The sequence below is a fragment of the Nicotiana sylvestris genome, chromosome 6, assembly GCF_000393655.2.
Source record: "Nicotiana sylvestris chromosome 6, ASM39365v2, whole genome shotgun sequence".
Classification (NCBI taxonomy): domain Eukaryota; kingdom Viridiplantae; phylum Streptophyta; class Magnoliopsida; order Solanales; family Solanaceae; genus Nicotiana; species Nicotiana sylvestris.
The window spans coordinates 117,009,304-117,024,736 of NC_091062.1; the positions used below are offsets into that span (position 1 = coordinate 117,009,304).

Below are 15,433 nucleotides of genomic sequence, written 5' to 3' on the forward strand. Positions count from 1 at the left end.
TATGACTGATGTGATGATCCAACAAACATTCTATAGGGGCATCAACACAACCAACCAATGTATTGTGAACCAACTGGCGGGAGGAAATTTTATGAAGCTTCCTTACAATGAAGCTTGTGATGTGTTAGATGAGATGGCCGACACATCGTCGGCATGGCAAAGCCGGGCTAATATGCCTCAAGGTGATCCTAACGTCATACATTTGCATAAGGAGTTACATGTTCATGGCCAAGCCATTGCCGAACTTACAACAACAATGAATCAGTTGGCTAAAGCGCAGTTACAATAAGTTCAAAACCCGCACCAAGTCAACGCCATGGAAGGAGTGAATATGATAAAAAGGAGGCAAAGTGGGCAACAACCTCAAGGAAATTTTGATAACTATGATAATGGTGGTGGATATTCGAATGAATGCTATGATGATCAAAGTGAGGAAGTCCAATACGTCAACAACCATCAAGGGAATAGAGGTAATCAAGGGAACCAACAATGGATACCCCAAGGAAATTGGTGCAATCAACAAGGTGGTAATTGGAACAATAACAACAACCAAGGAGGAAATTGGGGGAACAACAATTCGGGTAATCAAGGGAATTGGAGCGGAAACAACAACAACAATTGGAACAACAACAACAATGGGCAAGGTGTGTGGAATAACAATGGTGGCCAAGGAAATCGGGGGCAAGGCTTTCAAAGGCCTCCGATGTTTCAACAACCGAACAACCCGCCGCCGTTTCAATCTCAAGGGTTTAGTTCTTCGGGAAATGAATTTGGTAGAATTGAAGTATGTTTGAGCAAATGATGAAGAAGAACCAAGACTCCGAAGCTCAATTGGCCTCCCACAACACTTCTATCTGTAACTTGGAAGTACAACTTGGCCAAATTTCTCAGTCTTTAAATACTCGCCAAAAGGGTGCTCTACCAAGTGATACGGTAGTAAACCCCAAGGGTGGGCACAATAATCATGTGATGAAGGTGACAACGTGAAGTGGAAGAGGCGGTAATGTGCATGCCTCAAGAGGAAACCAAGTTATGGTGGATGAAGATGAGTTACGAGATAATGAAAGCCTTTGGTGGTTGAAGATGTAGTTGAACCAAGTGTGAGAGATGATGTGCGGATTGATATTCATGAGGTTGAAGAGGAGACACAAGAGGCCGTGAACCCGTCTAGGGAACACGTGATTGATATGCCCGAGCCGGTGGTGCCCAAAGTCAAAGCACCCTCACCTCGGCCTCCTCCGTCCTATCCTCAACGGTTGGCCAAGCAAAGAGGTGACAACGAATTTAAGAAATTCATTGAGATGATGAAGAGTTTGACTATCAACGTTCCTTTGGTGGAGGCACTCTAGCAAATGCCGGGGTACGCAAAGTTCATGAAAGAGTTGGTTACAAAAAAGAGATCAATGGAGTGTGAGACAATCAAGATGACCCATCAAGTGAGCGCAATTGTGCATTATATGGCTCTGAAACTTGAGGACCCCGGTGCATTCACTATCCCATGTACCATTGGAAGTGCCGAATTTGCAAAAGCCCTTTGTGACTTGGGGCAAGTATCAATTTAATGCCATATTCGGTCTTCAAGACCTTGGGAATCGGACAACCTCGTCCAACTTCTATGAGGCTTCAAATGGTGGACCGGTCAATGAAGCGGCCTTTGGGGATTATTGATGATGTCCTTGTTCGTGTTGATAAGTTCATATTGCCGGTCAATTTCGTTATCTTGGATTGTGAGGTGGATTTTGAGGTGCCAATTATCCTTGGAAAACCTTTCCTATCTACTGGAAAGGCTTTGGTAGATGTCTAAGCGGGAGAGTTGACCTTCCGTGTTGGTGATGAAAAGGTGGTGTTCCATGTGTGCAAATCTATAATGCAACCGAATAGCACCGAGGTGTGCTCGTTTGTTGACATTGTCACGGCGGTGATAGTGGATGACACAAGCGCAATGGTGAATGTTGAGGACCAACTTGAGGCTGTGCTCTTGAACATGGATGTTGATGATGATGCCGGGAGAGTTGAATGTGTAAACGCTTTGCATGGTATGGGCTCGTATTCTTATGAGCCTAGGAAGTTATCCTTGGATCTTGAGAATCGCAAAACTCCCCCAACCAAGCCATCTATTGAGGAGCCGCCGGTGTTGGAGTTGAAACCACTTCCTCCTCACCTCAGGTATGAATACTTGGGCCCTAATTTCACTTTGCCTATTATTCTTTCGTCTTGCTTGACTAACGTGCAGGTTGACACCATTTTGGCGGTTCTACAAAAGTGCAAGAGGGCGATCAGATGGACATTGGCGGATATTCGGGGTATAAGACCCGCCTTTTGCATGCATAAGATCATATTGGAGGAGGATGTGAGGCCCTCACTTGAACACCAAAGGAGACTCAACGAAGCTATGCAAGAAGTGTTCAAGAAGGAAGTTATCAAGTGGCTTGACTCCGATGTGGTGTATCCTATTTCTGACAGCTCATGGACTTCTCTGGTGCAATGCGTACCGAAGAAAGGCGGGATGACTGTGGTAACCAATTCTAACAATGAGTTGATTCCTACTCGGACGGTGACAGGATGGAGAGTTTGTATGGACTATAGAAAGCTTAACAAGGTGACTCGAAAGGATCATTTCCCGTTGCCGTTCCTCGATCAAATGCTTGATTTTCTTGTGGGTCGGTCATTCTATTGCTTTTTAGATGGGTATTCGGGGTACAATTAGATTCTCATCGCCTCGGAAGATTAGGAAAAGACGACCTTTACTTGTCCCTATGGCACATTTGCATTTTCAAGGATGCCGTTTGGATTGTGTAATGCCCCAGCGACCTTTCAATGATGTATGATGGCAATTTTTACCGACATGGTGGAAGATATATTGGAGGTCTTTATGGATGATTTTAGCGTGGTGGGGGACTTCTTTGAAGAATGCTTGACAAATATGGATCGTGTGTTGGCCCGATGTGAAGATACAAACCTAGTTCTCAATTGGGAAAAATGCCATTTTATGGTAGAAGAGGGTATTGTATTGGGTCATAAGATTTCGAAGAGAGGTATTGAAGTTGACAAAGCCAAGATTGAAGTCATTTCAAGGTTACCTCCCCCTACTTCTGTCAAAGGGGTGAGGAGCTTTTTGGGGCACACGGGTTTCTACCGAAGGTTCATCAAAGATTTCTCTAAGGTAGTTAACCCGTTGTGCAAGTTGTTAGAGAAGGAGGCCAAGTTTGTCTTTGATGAGAAATGCGTGGAGGCGTTCGAGCTTCTACAACACAAGTTGACAACTACCCCTATCATTACCGCACCCAATTGGAGCTTGCCATTTGAGCTCATGTGCGACGCTAGTGATGCTGCGGTAGGGGCGGTCTTGGGCCAAAGGATCAACAAGATGTTCCATCCGGTGTACTACTCAAGCAAAACGATGAATAAAGCTCAAAGAAACTATACAGTCACTGAGAAGGAGTTGCTAGCTATTGTGTTTGCCATGGAAAAGTTCCGACCATACCTTATGGGGGCCAAAATGATTATCCATACTGATCATGCCGCCCTTAGGTATTTGATGACCAAGAAAGATTCAAAAGCAAGGTTGATGATATGGGTGCTACTTCTTCAAGAGTTTGATATAGAAATTGTGGATCGAAAAGGAAGTGAAAATCAAGTGGCGGACCACTTGTCCCGCTTGGAGGAAGAGGGGAGGCCTTCTGACGGCCTTGAGATCAATGATGCATTCCCGGATGAACAACTCCTTGCGGTATCTATGCATGATATGTCGTGGTTTGCTGATGTGGCAAATTATCTTATGGCCGGTATAATCTCGTATGAGCTCCCTTCTAACCAAAGGAAGAAGCTCAAGCGGGATAGTTTGGATTATTATTGGGATGAGCCATATTTGTTCAAGATTTGCACCGATGGTGTGATTCGTCGATGTGTCCCGGAAGAAGAACAATTGAGTATTTGGAGGCTTGCCATTCCTCTCCCTATGGTGGCCATCATGGTGGGGTGAGGACGGCTTCTAAGGTGCTTAGTTGCGGTTTCTATTGGCCCTCCTTGTTTAAAGATGCCGGTGATTTTGTCAAGAGATGTGATGAATGCCAATGAGCCGGTGGGATTTCAAAAAAGGATGAGATGCCTCTCAACACAATTCTAGAGGTGGACATTTTTTATGTGTGGGGTATCGACTTTATGGGGTCGTTCGTGAGTTCGTGTGGGAACACCTATATCTTGGTAGCGGTTGATTATGTGTCGAAATGGGTCGAAGTCATCGTTTTGCCCAACAACGAAGCTCGAAGTGTGGTGGCGTTCTTGAAAAAGAGTATCTTCACAAGGTTTGGCACTCCACGTGCTATATTAGTGATGGTGGTTCTCATTTTTGCAACCGGGCTTTTGATTCATTGTTTGCCAAGTATGGTGTAAATCACAAGGTGACCACTCCTTATCATCCTCAAGCGAGTGGCCAAGTTGATGTTTCCAACCGAGAGATCAAGAGTATTTTGTCCAAAACTATCAATGCCAATAGGACCGATTGGTCGAAGAAATTAGATGATTCTCTTTGGGCCTATTGGATAGCTTACAAGACCCCGATTGGTATGTCTCTGTACCGGTTGGTGTTTGGGAAAGCTTGTCATCTTTCGATGGAATTGGAGAATAAGGCTATGTGGGCCTTGAGAAAATTGAACTTAGAATGGGATGTCGCTGCGAATCTCCAGGTTGAGCAACTCAATGAGCTAGACGAGTTTAGATTTCATGCCTACTCCAGCTCGTCCTTGTACAAGGATAAGATGAAGTACCTTCACGATAAGTATGCCAGAGGGAAGGAATTCAAAGTTGGTGACATGGTTCTTCTGTTCAACTCCCGGTTGAGGTTATTCCAGGGAAAGCTTAAGTATAAATGGAGTGGTCCATTTGAAGTTGTTGGTGTAACCTCATTTGGTGCTATTGATCTCAAGAACAAAAATGGTGAAGTTTTCCGGGTCAATGGCCATCGTGTCAAGCATTACTTGGGAAAGTTTGATGACAGCCACGTGGTGGCACTCATTCATTTGAAGTGACTTTGATGGTAAAATGCGTCATGCCGCGCCGTTAAATCAGGCGCTTCTTGGGAGGCAACCCATGTCTTTTTCTTTCTTTTTGATTTCTGTTGTAGATTAGATTTTTGAGCTAATGGTTTGTGAGATGCTGCATGAATTGTGATTGAACCAGTGCAAAACACCTATGCAAAAAGTGCAAAGTCTATGAATAGTGACCGTGCGGCCGCAATCCCACTTTGTGCGGTCCGCACCGGCCAAAGAAAATATTGCCAAGTTTCTGAAGATGGCTAGTGCGGCCGCGTCCTTGCTCGTGCGGTCCGCACTGGTGAAGGCCAAGAATGATCAGTCTCTGAACTGCGTTCACGCGGCCGCGTCCCACTTTGAGCGGCCCGCGTGGTTCTCATGCGGCTGCAGCCCGTCTCATGCGGTCCGCGTGCCTTCGTTTCAGCACCAGGTAAATGGTAAAGTCCCAGCGCGGCCCGTGGTCGTGTTCACGTGGCCGCACTGGACGGTAAGTGCTGGGCCCCATGGTGTTTCTTATAAATAGGCCATTAGGATCTTCATTAGAACTTTTCGCAAAAATTGACCCCTGAGCCCTAAAAGTTACTGTTCACATCAGAGACCCTTCTTAGTGTTAATATCAAGAGCATTTCTTCGCTCTCCTGGTAACATATCTCTCACATTAGTCTTTACTTAGTATTAATTTAAACTTTATACATGTTTACCTAGTCATAACTTCTTCGTTTTTCTTTTTTATTCTTCGTCGTTTCATGATTAGGATAGTTTTATATTGTTCTTGTTGTTCTTTGAAATGATGGGCATGTTATAAATGAGTAGGACAAAGTAGGATGCTAAAACGTGAAAGACTTGAGTTTTTTTTGTAAAACCCTAATTGCCCCTGTAATGAAAGACCAGCGCGGCCGCACTCCCTGATTATGCGGTCCGCATGCCTTTTACGCGACCGCATCATTCTGTTACGCGGTCCGCGTAAGCCTTGAGCCTAAAGGTTGATAATTCCCAGCGCGGCCGCACGCCTTGTTTGTGCGGTCCGCTCCATGCCCCACGTGGTCGCATCCCAAGTTTGTGCGGTCCCCATGGGTGAGGTTCAAAGGGCACCAGTTTTTAATAGTATGGCCAATGCGGCCGCATGACCAGTTTGCGCGGACCACGTTGGCCCCCACGCGGCCGCACCCCTTGTTCATGCGATCCTCATGGTTCCTAATCAGAGAGGTGTTCATTTCCCAATTTGGTCAGTGCGGCCCGCATGCCTTGTTTGTGCGGTCCACACTGCTATCACCTGTTCTATGTCTGTGTTTCTGTTCTGTACTTAAACTCTGCAATTGCCTGAACTAACAATGTTAGACTTATTTGTGTGCAGAAAATGATTAAACAACGAGGGCGTGGAGCTAAACAACCTGGACGAGGAGGTGATCCCTCCCGGGGAGGTAAAGCAAAATTGAAGAAACTCACTCCCCAACCAAAGCTAAAAACAAGAAAGCAGGTGATGAGTGATGAAGAACAATCAGGGAGTGAGTACCTCCCCTCCCAGGATGTCTCAACTGATTCGGGGAAAGCCCCCACAGGCCCAGCTAAAGCTCCAACTATTATACAACCTGAGTCGTCTGAGGGCTCAGAAGCAGGCAGTGCCAAATACTCCACCTCCCCCACAGCTTCAGAATCCGGGGAGGGTGCAAAAGATAAAAACAAGAGTGATGAGGAGGTCTCGGATAGTGGGGTACTTAGAGTTGGGGGAATTGAAAGAACTAGAAACCTAGTTGTATGGCAGGACAGATTTGTCAGCGAGGTGGCCTTTCATAAATTCCGGGAAGTGTGGCCCAAGAAGAAGGTGATTCCAGAAAAAAGAGTAGTCACCCGGGATTTGTTACCCTACCTTCCCCGAGTCCATGAATAATTTATTACTAGAGTGGGGTGGGATTTCTTCAAAGATGAGCTGGTCGATGCAAATGAACATATGGTGAAGGAATTCTACAGCAATGTGGCCCACACCAAAGAAGGGTCAATTGCAACCAAAGTGCGGGATAAGAAGATAGTGTTCTCGGGAAAGGCGTTGAACGAGTATTTGGGTTTCAATGACGAAGATGACTCTCAGTACAGAGAGAAGTTAGAGTTGAAAGAGGAAGCTCGTCCTTGGGTAACACAGTACTTAGCTCAGCCGGATACTGTTCCAGAGTGGATTCAGGTGGGGAAGAAAATACTACGAAAGGACCTCAATTTTGAGACGAGAGGATGGTTAACTTTTGTATGCAACAGGTTGGACCCTTCGTCCTATGACCAGACCATTCCAATCGCCCGAGCGGTTCTCATGCGTCCATTATGGCAGGTTTCCCCATCAATGTGGGGAATGTTATGTACAGTGTGATCACATCCATTGGCATTGATACGGACAGAAACTACCCCTACCCGAACACCCTCACAATGTACTTTGAAGATGCAAAGGTTAAGAAATACCCCTTCGATGTCGGAGTCCAGCCGGTGTCCCCATTTTCATGGTTTAGTATTCAGGGGCCAGACAACCCGAAGGGAGATAAGAAGGGAAAACCATCTACCTCTGCCCCGACTGGCCAGTCAGAGGAGCCAGTTGCGGTAGAGTCTTGAGCCACCTACTCTTGCTGCCACTACTGTTCCGAACATCCCATCCTCCTCTGCGGGTCCCAGTTCTTCAACTGGCCCAGTGGTTCCCACCTTCAAATCCAACCCCTTCACGGCCCAGCAGTTAGCAAAGACATTAGCCAGTTTGAACAACTGGATGTCAGTCTCGACATCCAAGTTGTCCACTTTGGCTACCACAGTTGCGGCCCAGTCTGCTCCAGCTACCGTTGAGATTCCTCAGTCCATTGAGGAGACATTGAAGACACTCCTGGCCAACCAGGAGGAGATTTTGGCTACTCAGGCTGCCTTGACAAAGGTAGTTAATGCACATGGCAAAGATCTAAAGGAGCTTGCCAGAGAACACAAGAAGATGAGAAAATCCCGAGCATCTAAGGAAGAGGTGAAGGTGCTCCGAGCTGAGGTTGACAAGCTAATGGCAGACCAGCTGCCTTTAGACTTGTTCTTTGATAAGTTAGCACCACCACCAGCCGTATTTGTACCGGAGCCATAGTAGGAAGAGGAGCCTAGGCACCCAAGGAAGAAGAGGAAGCTTCCTAGCACTGAGAGTGTTGTGATAGAGGTAGCACAGGTTCAGGAGGATACTTCCAGTGCTCCACCAGATATTCAGCCGGTCCATGACCCGGCCCTTGTCCCAGCAGTAGAGCAACAGCAGGCTGGGAACCAGTCTGAGGTTCCCGCCAGTACAGAGGATCAGGGGACCATTGATCAGCCCATGACGACGGATCAGGCTTGAGGAGCCACTCTATATCCTTTCTCTATTTATATGCTTATTTTGGTAGTTGGCATTGGGGACAGTGCCAGCTTTTATTTGTGGGGGTGCGCCCTACTATTTTGATGGTTGATACATTTGGGATGACTGTACATATTTATTAGACTCTTAGCTTATGTTGATAGTTGGCCTGTATATAACTTTTCATTCTAGTTACTTTTCTACTTTATGTACATATCTATTTCTCCCCCCCCCCCGCTGTATATTCTACTCCCCTATTGTACATATTCATTCGGTTTTTCTATTTTCGTTAAAATTTTTCGTTTTTAGCTTCATAGTAGGCTCGTAGCCTTTTTGTTTTGTTTTGGCGTTTGCAATAAGCCCTTGGTTTTCTTAATGCCACGGTTCTTTCCAAGGGTAGAGTGTTGTGCGAACCGGGTGGCTCTTCCCAATGATAGATGGCGTGACAACCTTCTTAAGGGTTTGAGTCCGTTTTTGATTTTTATTTTTTTATTTTATTTTCAAGTTTTGTAGTCAAGGGTACCTCAGGCAAAGCTTCACTTGGGCCTAACACAGTTGCCTTTGATCCCATGGTCAAAGACATAATGTGGTCTCAGGATGGTGAAAGTCGTGGCCTTGAGACTCTTGTGTTGACCAAATAGTCATCATGTGGTCGTATTGGACCATTGTGCGCTTGAATCGTAACTAAGGTCGTTATGGGCCCTCGACTCGATATCTTTAGCAATCCTTGAGTGTGTGTGGTGAGAAGTCGATTTGCGAGTCCAAGTCCCGAGCCGATGGTCTAGAACTTGCCCCGAATGTTTGTTGAGGCGAAATCCTAGGTGAAATTTGTCTTGAGAAGTGATTGTAGGCTCTCCTTGATCCAAAATGCTAAGATTGAACAATTCCATGACCTACCAATGAAATGATCCCTAGTTAACCCTTTTGAGCCTTGAACCTTCTTCTTCCAAGAACCAAAGCTACAAGCCTATACCCGTTCTTAATGATACCCTCTCTTGGCACCCAAATCTTCCCTTGAGTAGATAGCAAATGTTTAAGTTTTGGGGGGGAGACAAGAAAGGAAACAATGTGGTAAAAGATATAAAAGCAAAAGAAAAGAAAGGTAATGAAAAAAAAGAAAAGATAAGACAAAAAGAAAGACCGAATTGAATAAGGTCAGAAAGAGGATTCAAAGAAAACAAAAGTGAAAAAGGGTGTGAAAAAAGTAGAAAAAGGAGAAATGTGCTGAATTGCATAAGAAAGGGTGACAATGTGTCTTTCTAACCCCTTGAAAAAGAAGTGAATACTCAAATGAGTCAAGAAAGTGTGCCAAAATGAATCAAAAGAAGTGCTTAAGGGAAGATTGAACCCACTTGAACAAAAATATGTCCTACCCTTACCCAAAAGCCTTCACAATGACTCCACAAAACCCCTACATGATTTTGAGTTGAACGGAACCTACATTATTGGATACTTACATAAGGGGCAAGCATATGGTACGTAGAGCCGGACTTGTGGCCTCTTCCTTGAGAGAGACGAGCGAAAATCCATCAACCTCGATTTGTGTGCAAATACTCTAAAAAGGTGAGGTTCACTTAGGGAAAGTCGAGGATGTGTGAGTTTGGGTTCCACAATGACCAAAGAAATTGAGAAAGGTTCCTTGATGAAATGTGTCAACTCTTGATGCTCTTGTGTCACACTTGATCCACAAGTTTTCAAAGTTTAAATGTGTTAATGATGCATTCGCATTGAGGGCAATTGTTAGTCCCAATTGATGCTTGTTGAGGTTACTTTAGGATAAGCTGAAATTGCTTGGATGTTGCCTTTGAGGGGTGGGTCTTATTTTGTTTGCTTGAGGACAAGCAAAGGTTTAAGTTTGGGGGAGTTGATAAGTAGGATTTTAACATGTTTTATACCCATACTTGCTTGAGCTTTGAGTGTAATTTGCTACAAAATAGTCCCAAAATGCTTACAGATTGCACTTGATTGCAGGTTTGAGCTATAAAGTGACAAATCGTCAAAGATCGGCTCAAATCGGAGTGAAACCTGCTCAAGTACCAAAGATCATTAAAGTAAGGACATTCAGAACTTGGTGCGGACCGCACCATCATGTCATGCGGCCGCACCATAGTGGTTCAGAGACTGTGAAAATACAAGTCAAACATCATGCGGCCGCGTCCCATTTCATGCGGCCCGCGTCTCACTCATGCGGCCGCACAATCTTGCTATGCGGTCGCGTCCAAAAAGTTCAGAGAGTGTCATATTACAGAAGCAAACCACGCAGCCGCATCCCACTTCATGCGGCCCGCATCCCTCTCCATGCGGCCGCACTCTATGGTCACGCGGTCCACGTCCAAGAAGTTCAGAGAAGCTGCCAAAACTATTCATGCGCCCGCACAACAACTTTGTGCGGTCCGCGCCAGTCTTCATGCGGCCGCATTCCAACTTTGTGCGGTCCGCATCACCATCTTCAGAGAGCAAGATTCAGAGGTCAAGCAACCCAGTGCGGCCGCGTGCCAACTTTGTGCGGTCCGCACTAACCCCACAGGGGCATTTTTGTCCAGTTTTTCCAGCCCACTATAAATAGAACATTTTACCATTTTTAGGGGAAGTTTGGTACATCTGATAGCTGCTGCACTTGCGAGACTTATGTTTTGGCTGATTTTGGGCATTTATAGCTTGGTTTCATCATAGATTATTGTAGTTTGACATTAGTAATTAATTAATATGGTTGCCTCATCTTCTATTTCTTCAGTTTTTTCTTTAATTATGTCTAGCTAAACCCATTAGCTAGGGTTGTGGCTCAACCCTAGTGTGGGTAATTAATGGGTGTTGCTTCTTAATGGTAGATTGATATTGGGAGTTTGTTATTTGGGTTAATTTTATGGTTTAATTAAAGATTAATAGTTGCAAACATTGATTCTAGCTTAGTGGGTCTTGACTCTTCTTGAGAAAGGGAGTCTATGACCCCAAAATTGACTCAACAAGGAATTGGGGTGGACCCATGAGAAATGGTAGTCCCAATTAACGGGTTAAACCTCGAGAGAGTAATCACCCTACTTGAACCCCAGATGCTTGGTCTAATTGGCCTACCCAATTGGTCTCGAGAGAGTCAATTAGGCAAATTCCCTCTCCCTACCGAGAGGTGTGAGAGTGGGTACAATTGTGCAACGGTTATAACATTGATCCCAAATATGTCAATCTATTATTAGTAGTTTTTACCCGTTAGTTAACCACCTAGGTGATGCCACGACCCTAATGCCTTTCTCTATATTAATCACAACTTAGAACATGTCCCTTCAGCATAAATTAGCTTAAATTTGTAGTTGATAATAGTAGTTATTAAACAAAAACCCCAAAAACTTTTAGAAGTACAATTAGGAGCAAGCACGCATTCCTAGTTTGAACAAATACGCAACTCCATTCCAAGCTCCCTGTGGAAATTGACCCCGATACCACTATTCGAGTAAAAGTCTTAGCGCCCGCTCTTCCTACCGTTGTGTGAGGTTGAGTTTGCTGCGATCAGTGCTCTCTGATGCGATCATATAAGGAAGACCAAGAAACCACACAAGCCAATACCTAACTGGGCTCCGAAATATCTAACCTCATGAACTGATTGGCCAAGGCCTGAACATCAACTGCAAGAGTTCTCTCCCCAACTAGAATATACGCCAAACTCCCCATACTTACTGTCTTTCGGCTCAAAGCATCGGCCACCACATTGGCTTTTCCCTGATGGTACAGTATAGTGATATCATAATCCTTTGGCAACTCCAACCATCTCTGCTGCCTCAAGTTAAGATCCTTCTGCTTGAACAAGTGCTGGAGGCTACGATGATAAGTAAACACCTCACAAGACACACCATACAAGTAATGTCTCCAAATCTTCAATGCGTGAACTATGGCAGCCAACTCTAAATCATGAATATGGTAGTTTTTCTCATAGGGCTTCAACTGACGAGAAGCATAAGCAATAACTCTACCCTCCTGCATCAATACACAACCAATCCCAACTCTCGAAGCATCACAATACACGGTATATGAACCTGAAGTTGATGGCAAAACTAACACTGGAGCCGTGGTCAAAGCTGTCTTGAGCTTCTGAAAGCTCTCCTCACACTCGTCCGACCATACAAATGAAGCACTATTCTGAGTCAACTTGGTCAAGGGCGATGCGATAGATGAGAATCCCTGAAAAAATGGCGATAAAACGGTCTAGGCCAACTTTGAACCACCTCTATCTTCTTCGGATCAACCTGAATACCCTCGCTGGACACCCCGTGCCCCAAGAAAGCCACTGAACTGATCCAAAAATCACACTTGGAGAATTTTGCATAAAGCTTCTCCTCCCTCAATCTCTGCAACACAACTCTCAAATGCTCTGTGTGCTCCTCCTGACTACGTGAATATACCAGAATATCATCAATGAAGACTATGACAAACGAGTCAAGATAAGGCCGAAACACACTGTTCATCAAATGCATGAATGTTGCCGGGGCATTGGTCAGCCCAAAAGACATCACCAAGAACTCATAATGACCATATCTGGTCTTGAAAGTTGTCTTAAGAATATCCGAGTCCCTGATCTTCAACTGGTGATAACCCGAACGGAGATCAATCTTGGAGAACACTCTCGCTCCCTGAAGCTGGTCGAATAAATTATTAATGCGAGGCAAAGGATACTTGTTCTTAATTGTTACTTTGTTCAATTGCCTATAATCAATGCACATTCTCATAGTGCCATCCTTCTTCTTCATAAATAGAACCGGTGCACCCCAAGGTGAGACACTAAGCCGAATGAACCCTTTATCAAGGAGTTCCTAAAGCTGCTCTTTTAATTCCTTCAACTCCACTGGTGCCATGCGATACGGCAGAATAGAAATGGGCTGAGTGCCCGGCACCAGGTCAATACCAAAATCAATATCCCTGTCTGGTGCATGCCCGACAGGTTTGCAGGAAACACATCGGGAAAATCCCTCACAACTGGAATAGAATCAATATTGGGAGTCTCAGCACCGACATCCCTCACAAAGGATAGATACGAGAGATAACCCTTCCCAACCATACGCTGGGCTATCAAGAATGAGATCACTCTACTAGGAACATAATCAGTCACACCTCGCCACTCGATCTGTGGCACACCCGATATAACCAATGTGACTGTCTTAGCATGATAGTCCAGAATAACACGACACGGTGATAGCCAATCCATGCCTAAAATGATATCGAAATCCACCATACACAATAATAAAAGATCCACATGGGTCTCCAGACCCCCAATAGTCACCACACACGACCGGTACACACAGTATACAACAACAGTACCGTCTACCAGGGTAGATACATGAATAGATGAAGCAAGAAACTCATGGGGCATACCCAAATAACGAGCAAAGTATGATGACACATATGAAAAGGTGGAACTGGGATCAAATAATACAGAGGCATCTCTGTGGCAGACTGAAATAATACCTGTAATCACAACATCTGAAGCAATAGCATCGGGTCTGCCCGGAAGTGCATAAAAACGGGCCTGAACGTCACTTGATCGACCTCACCCTCTAGGGCGACCCCTAGCTGACTGACCTCCACCCATAGCTGGCTGGGCGAGTGGTGGTGAAGTAACTAGCGCTGAAGCCGATACTGATTCACCCGCACGCCTCAAACTGGAACCAACATAGCACATAACCTTGCAACCAACTAATTAATAGTGGACTCCCCCACTTGGCTCGAAGCTATAGACCAAAACATACACAGTAACTCATAACGCATATACTTTATTGCTTCCATAATACCATAGTGAGATTAAACTCAATCCTTACTAAGCTCGTGGAACACAGACCATCTGGTACTTTATATCTTCTACAAATCTCGCATTCACTCTCGTAGTAGTCAAGCCTACTCTCTTGAGCAACCCAAATTCAAATTGTAAAACATATATTTTGCCGGTAACAGAGATCTTCCAATAAATGACACAAGGGATTACGCAAACTTCAGGACAATCCACAAGAGATAACCCCACCAGCTTTGCCTCAAACTAACATTCTTGTATATCTTCCACCGTCATAAACATTACGGAGTCACTTAAACTTCTTGAGTCTGAACTCAGACCGCAACATGAAATTTACTCTACTCCCAATTAGGAAACATGGAAAGATTCTTCACACACCCATAACTCGGGGCTATACCTCAAATCAAGATTAACATTGAGCACCTAAGTGCTTCTATCCTCTAGCAGACCCTTCTCGTTGCTTCCAAATCACATGAATACATCCCGCAGTCACATCACACTTATCACGTAACTATCCAGTCATCACCTCCCTTAATAAGGGAATAACAGAACATATCGATCTAGAAACACGTGCTCACGAAATCAACAGCTCAGTGCTCAAGCTATAGGCAAAAAATCCGGCCTCGGGTCCTCCAGACTGGCCCAACATCAACGCACAGAAATTCACATCTCGCCCCTCGATCAAGGAATCACAAGCCATCGATGCATATCTGATACCGAGAGCTCATGTGCGCATACGAACGCGTGGAAGGAATTCTAAGAGTTATTTTTCAAGATAAATCAAGGACGTACCATAAGAATTCAAGAATGTGAAATTTTTCCTAAAGATTCTGCAGCCTCTCGAGGATAAATACAAACGTCTCTGTACCGATCCGTGAGACTCTAGTAAACTTGCTCATGACTCGTAAGACCTATGTAACCTAGGCTCTGATACCAACTTGTCACGACCCTAAACCCAGACCAGGTCGTAATGTCGCCTCTCGCGAAGATAAGGCCAGCAGACACTTCCCATTTTCCAAATTTTAAAAGTTAAGCATTAAGAAACAGTCTAAGCATGATAAAATAATCCAAAGTAGCCGATAATATCATAAATACGCGGAAGAACAACCCAACACAGCCCTAATCGGGGTGTCACTAGTCATGAGCATCTATAAGCCATAATACAAGTCTGCTAAGTCTATAAGCTAGTACAAATGTCTGAAAAGAGATAGAAATGATAAAGGAGGAGAAACAAGAGACTGCGGACGTCAAACAGCTACCTCATGGACTCAGATATCTGCTGGGAGCTCTCAACTC

General features: G+C 44.8%; 1 protein-coding gene across 1 annotated transcript; it reads left to right on the top strand.

The window, feature by feature from the left end:
- Positions 1–1,403: 1,403 nt before the first annotated feature.
- LOC138871161 (uncharacterized) lies at positions 1,404–1,804 on the top strand. Its single transcript, XM_070149027.1, has 2 exons — positions 1,404–1,550; positions 1,649–1,804. Exons 1-2 carry the CDS (start codon positions 1,404–1,406, stop codon positions 1,802–1,804), a joined length of 303 nt encoding a protein of 100 aa, XP_070005128.1.
- The last annotated feature ends 13,629 nt before the right edge of the window (positions 1,805–15,433 follow it).

Bases quoted from the DNA above. Each gene is read 5' to 3' on its own strand.
- LOC138871161 (XM_070149027.1), top strand. From the start codon at position 1,404: ATGGAGTGTGAGACAATCAAGATGACCCATCAAGTGAGCGCAATTGTG. The intron at 1,551-1,648 runs GTATCAATTTAA...CGGTCAATGAAG, and splicing joins CCCTTTGTGACTTGGGGCAA to CGGCCTTTGGGGATTATTGA.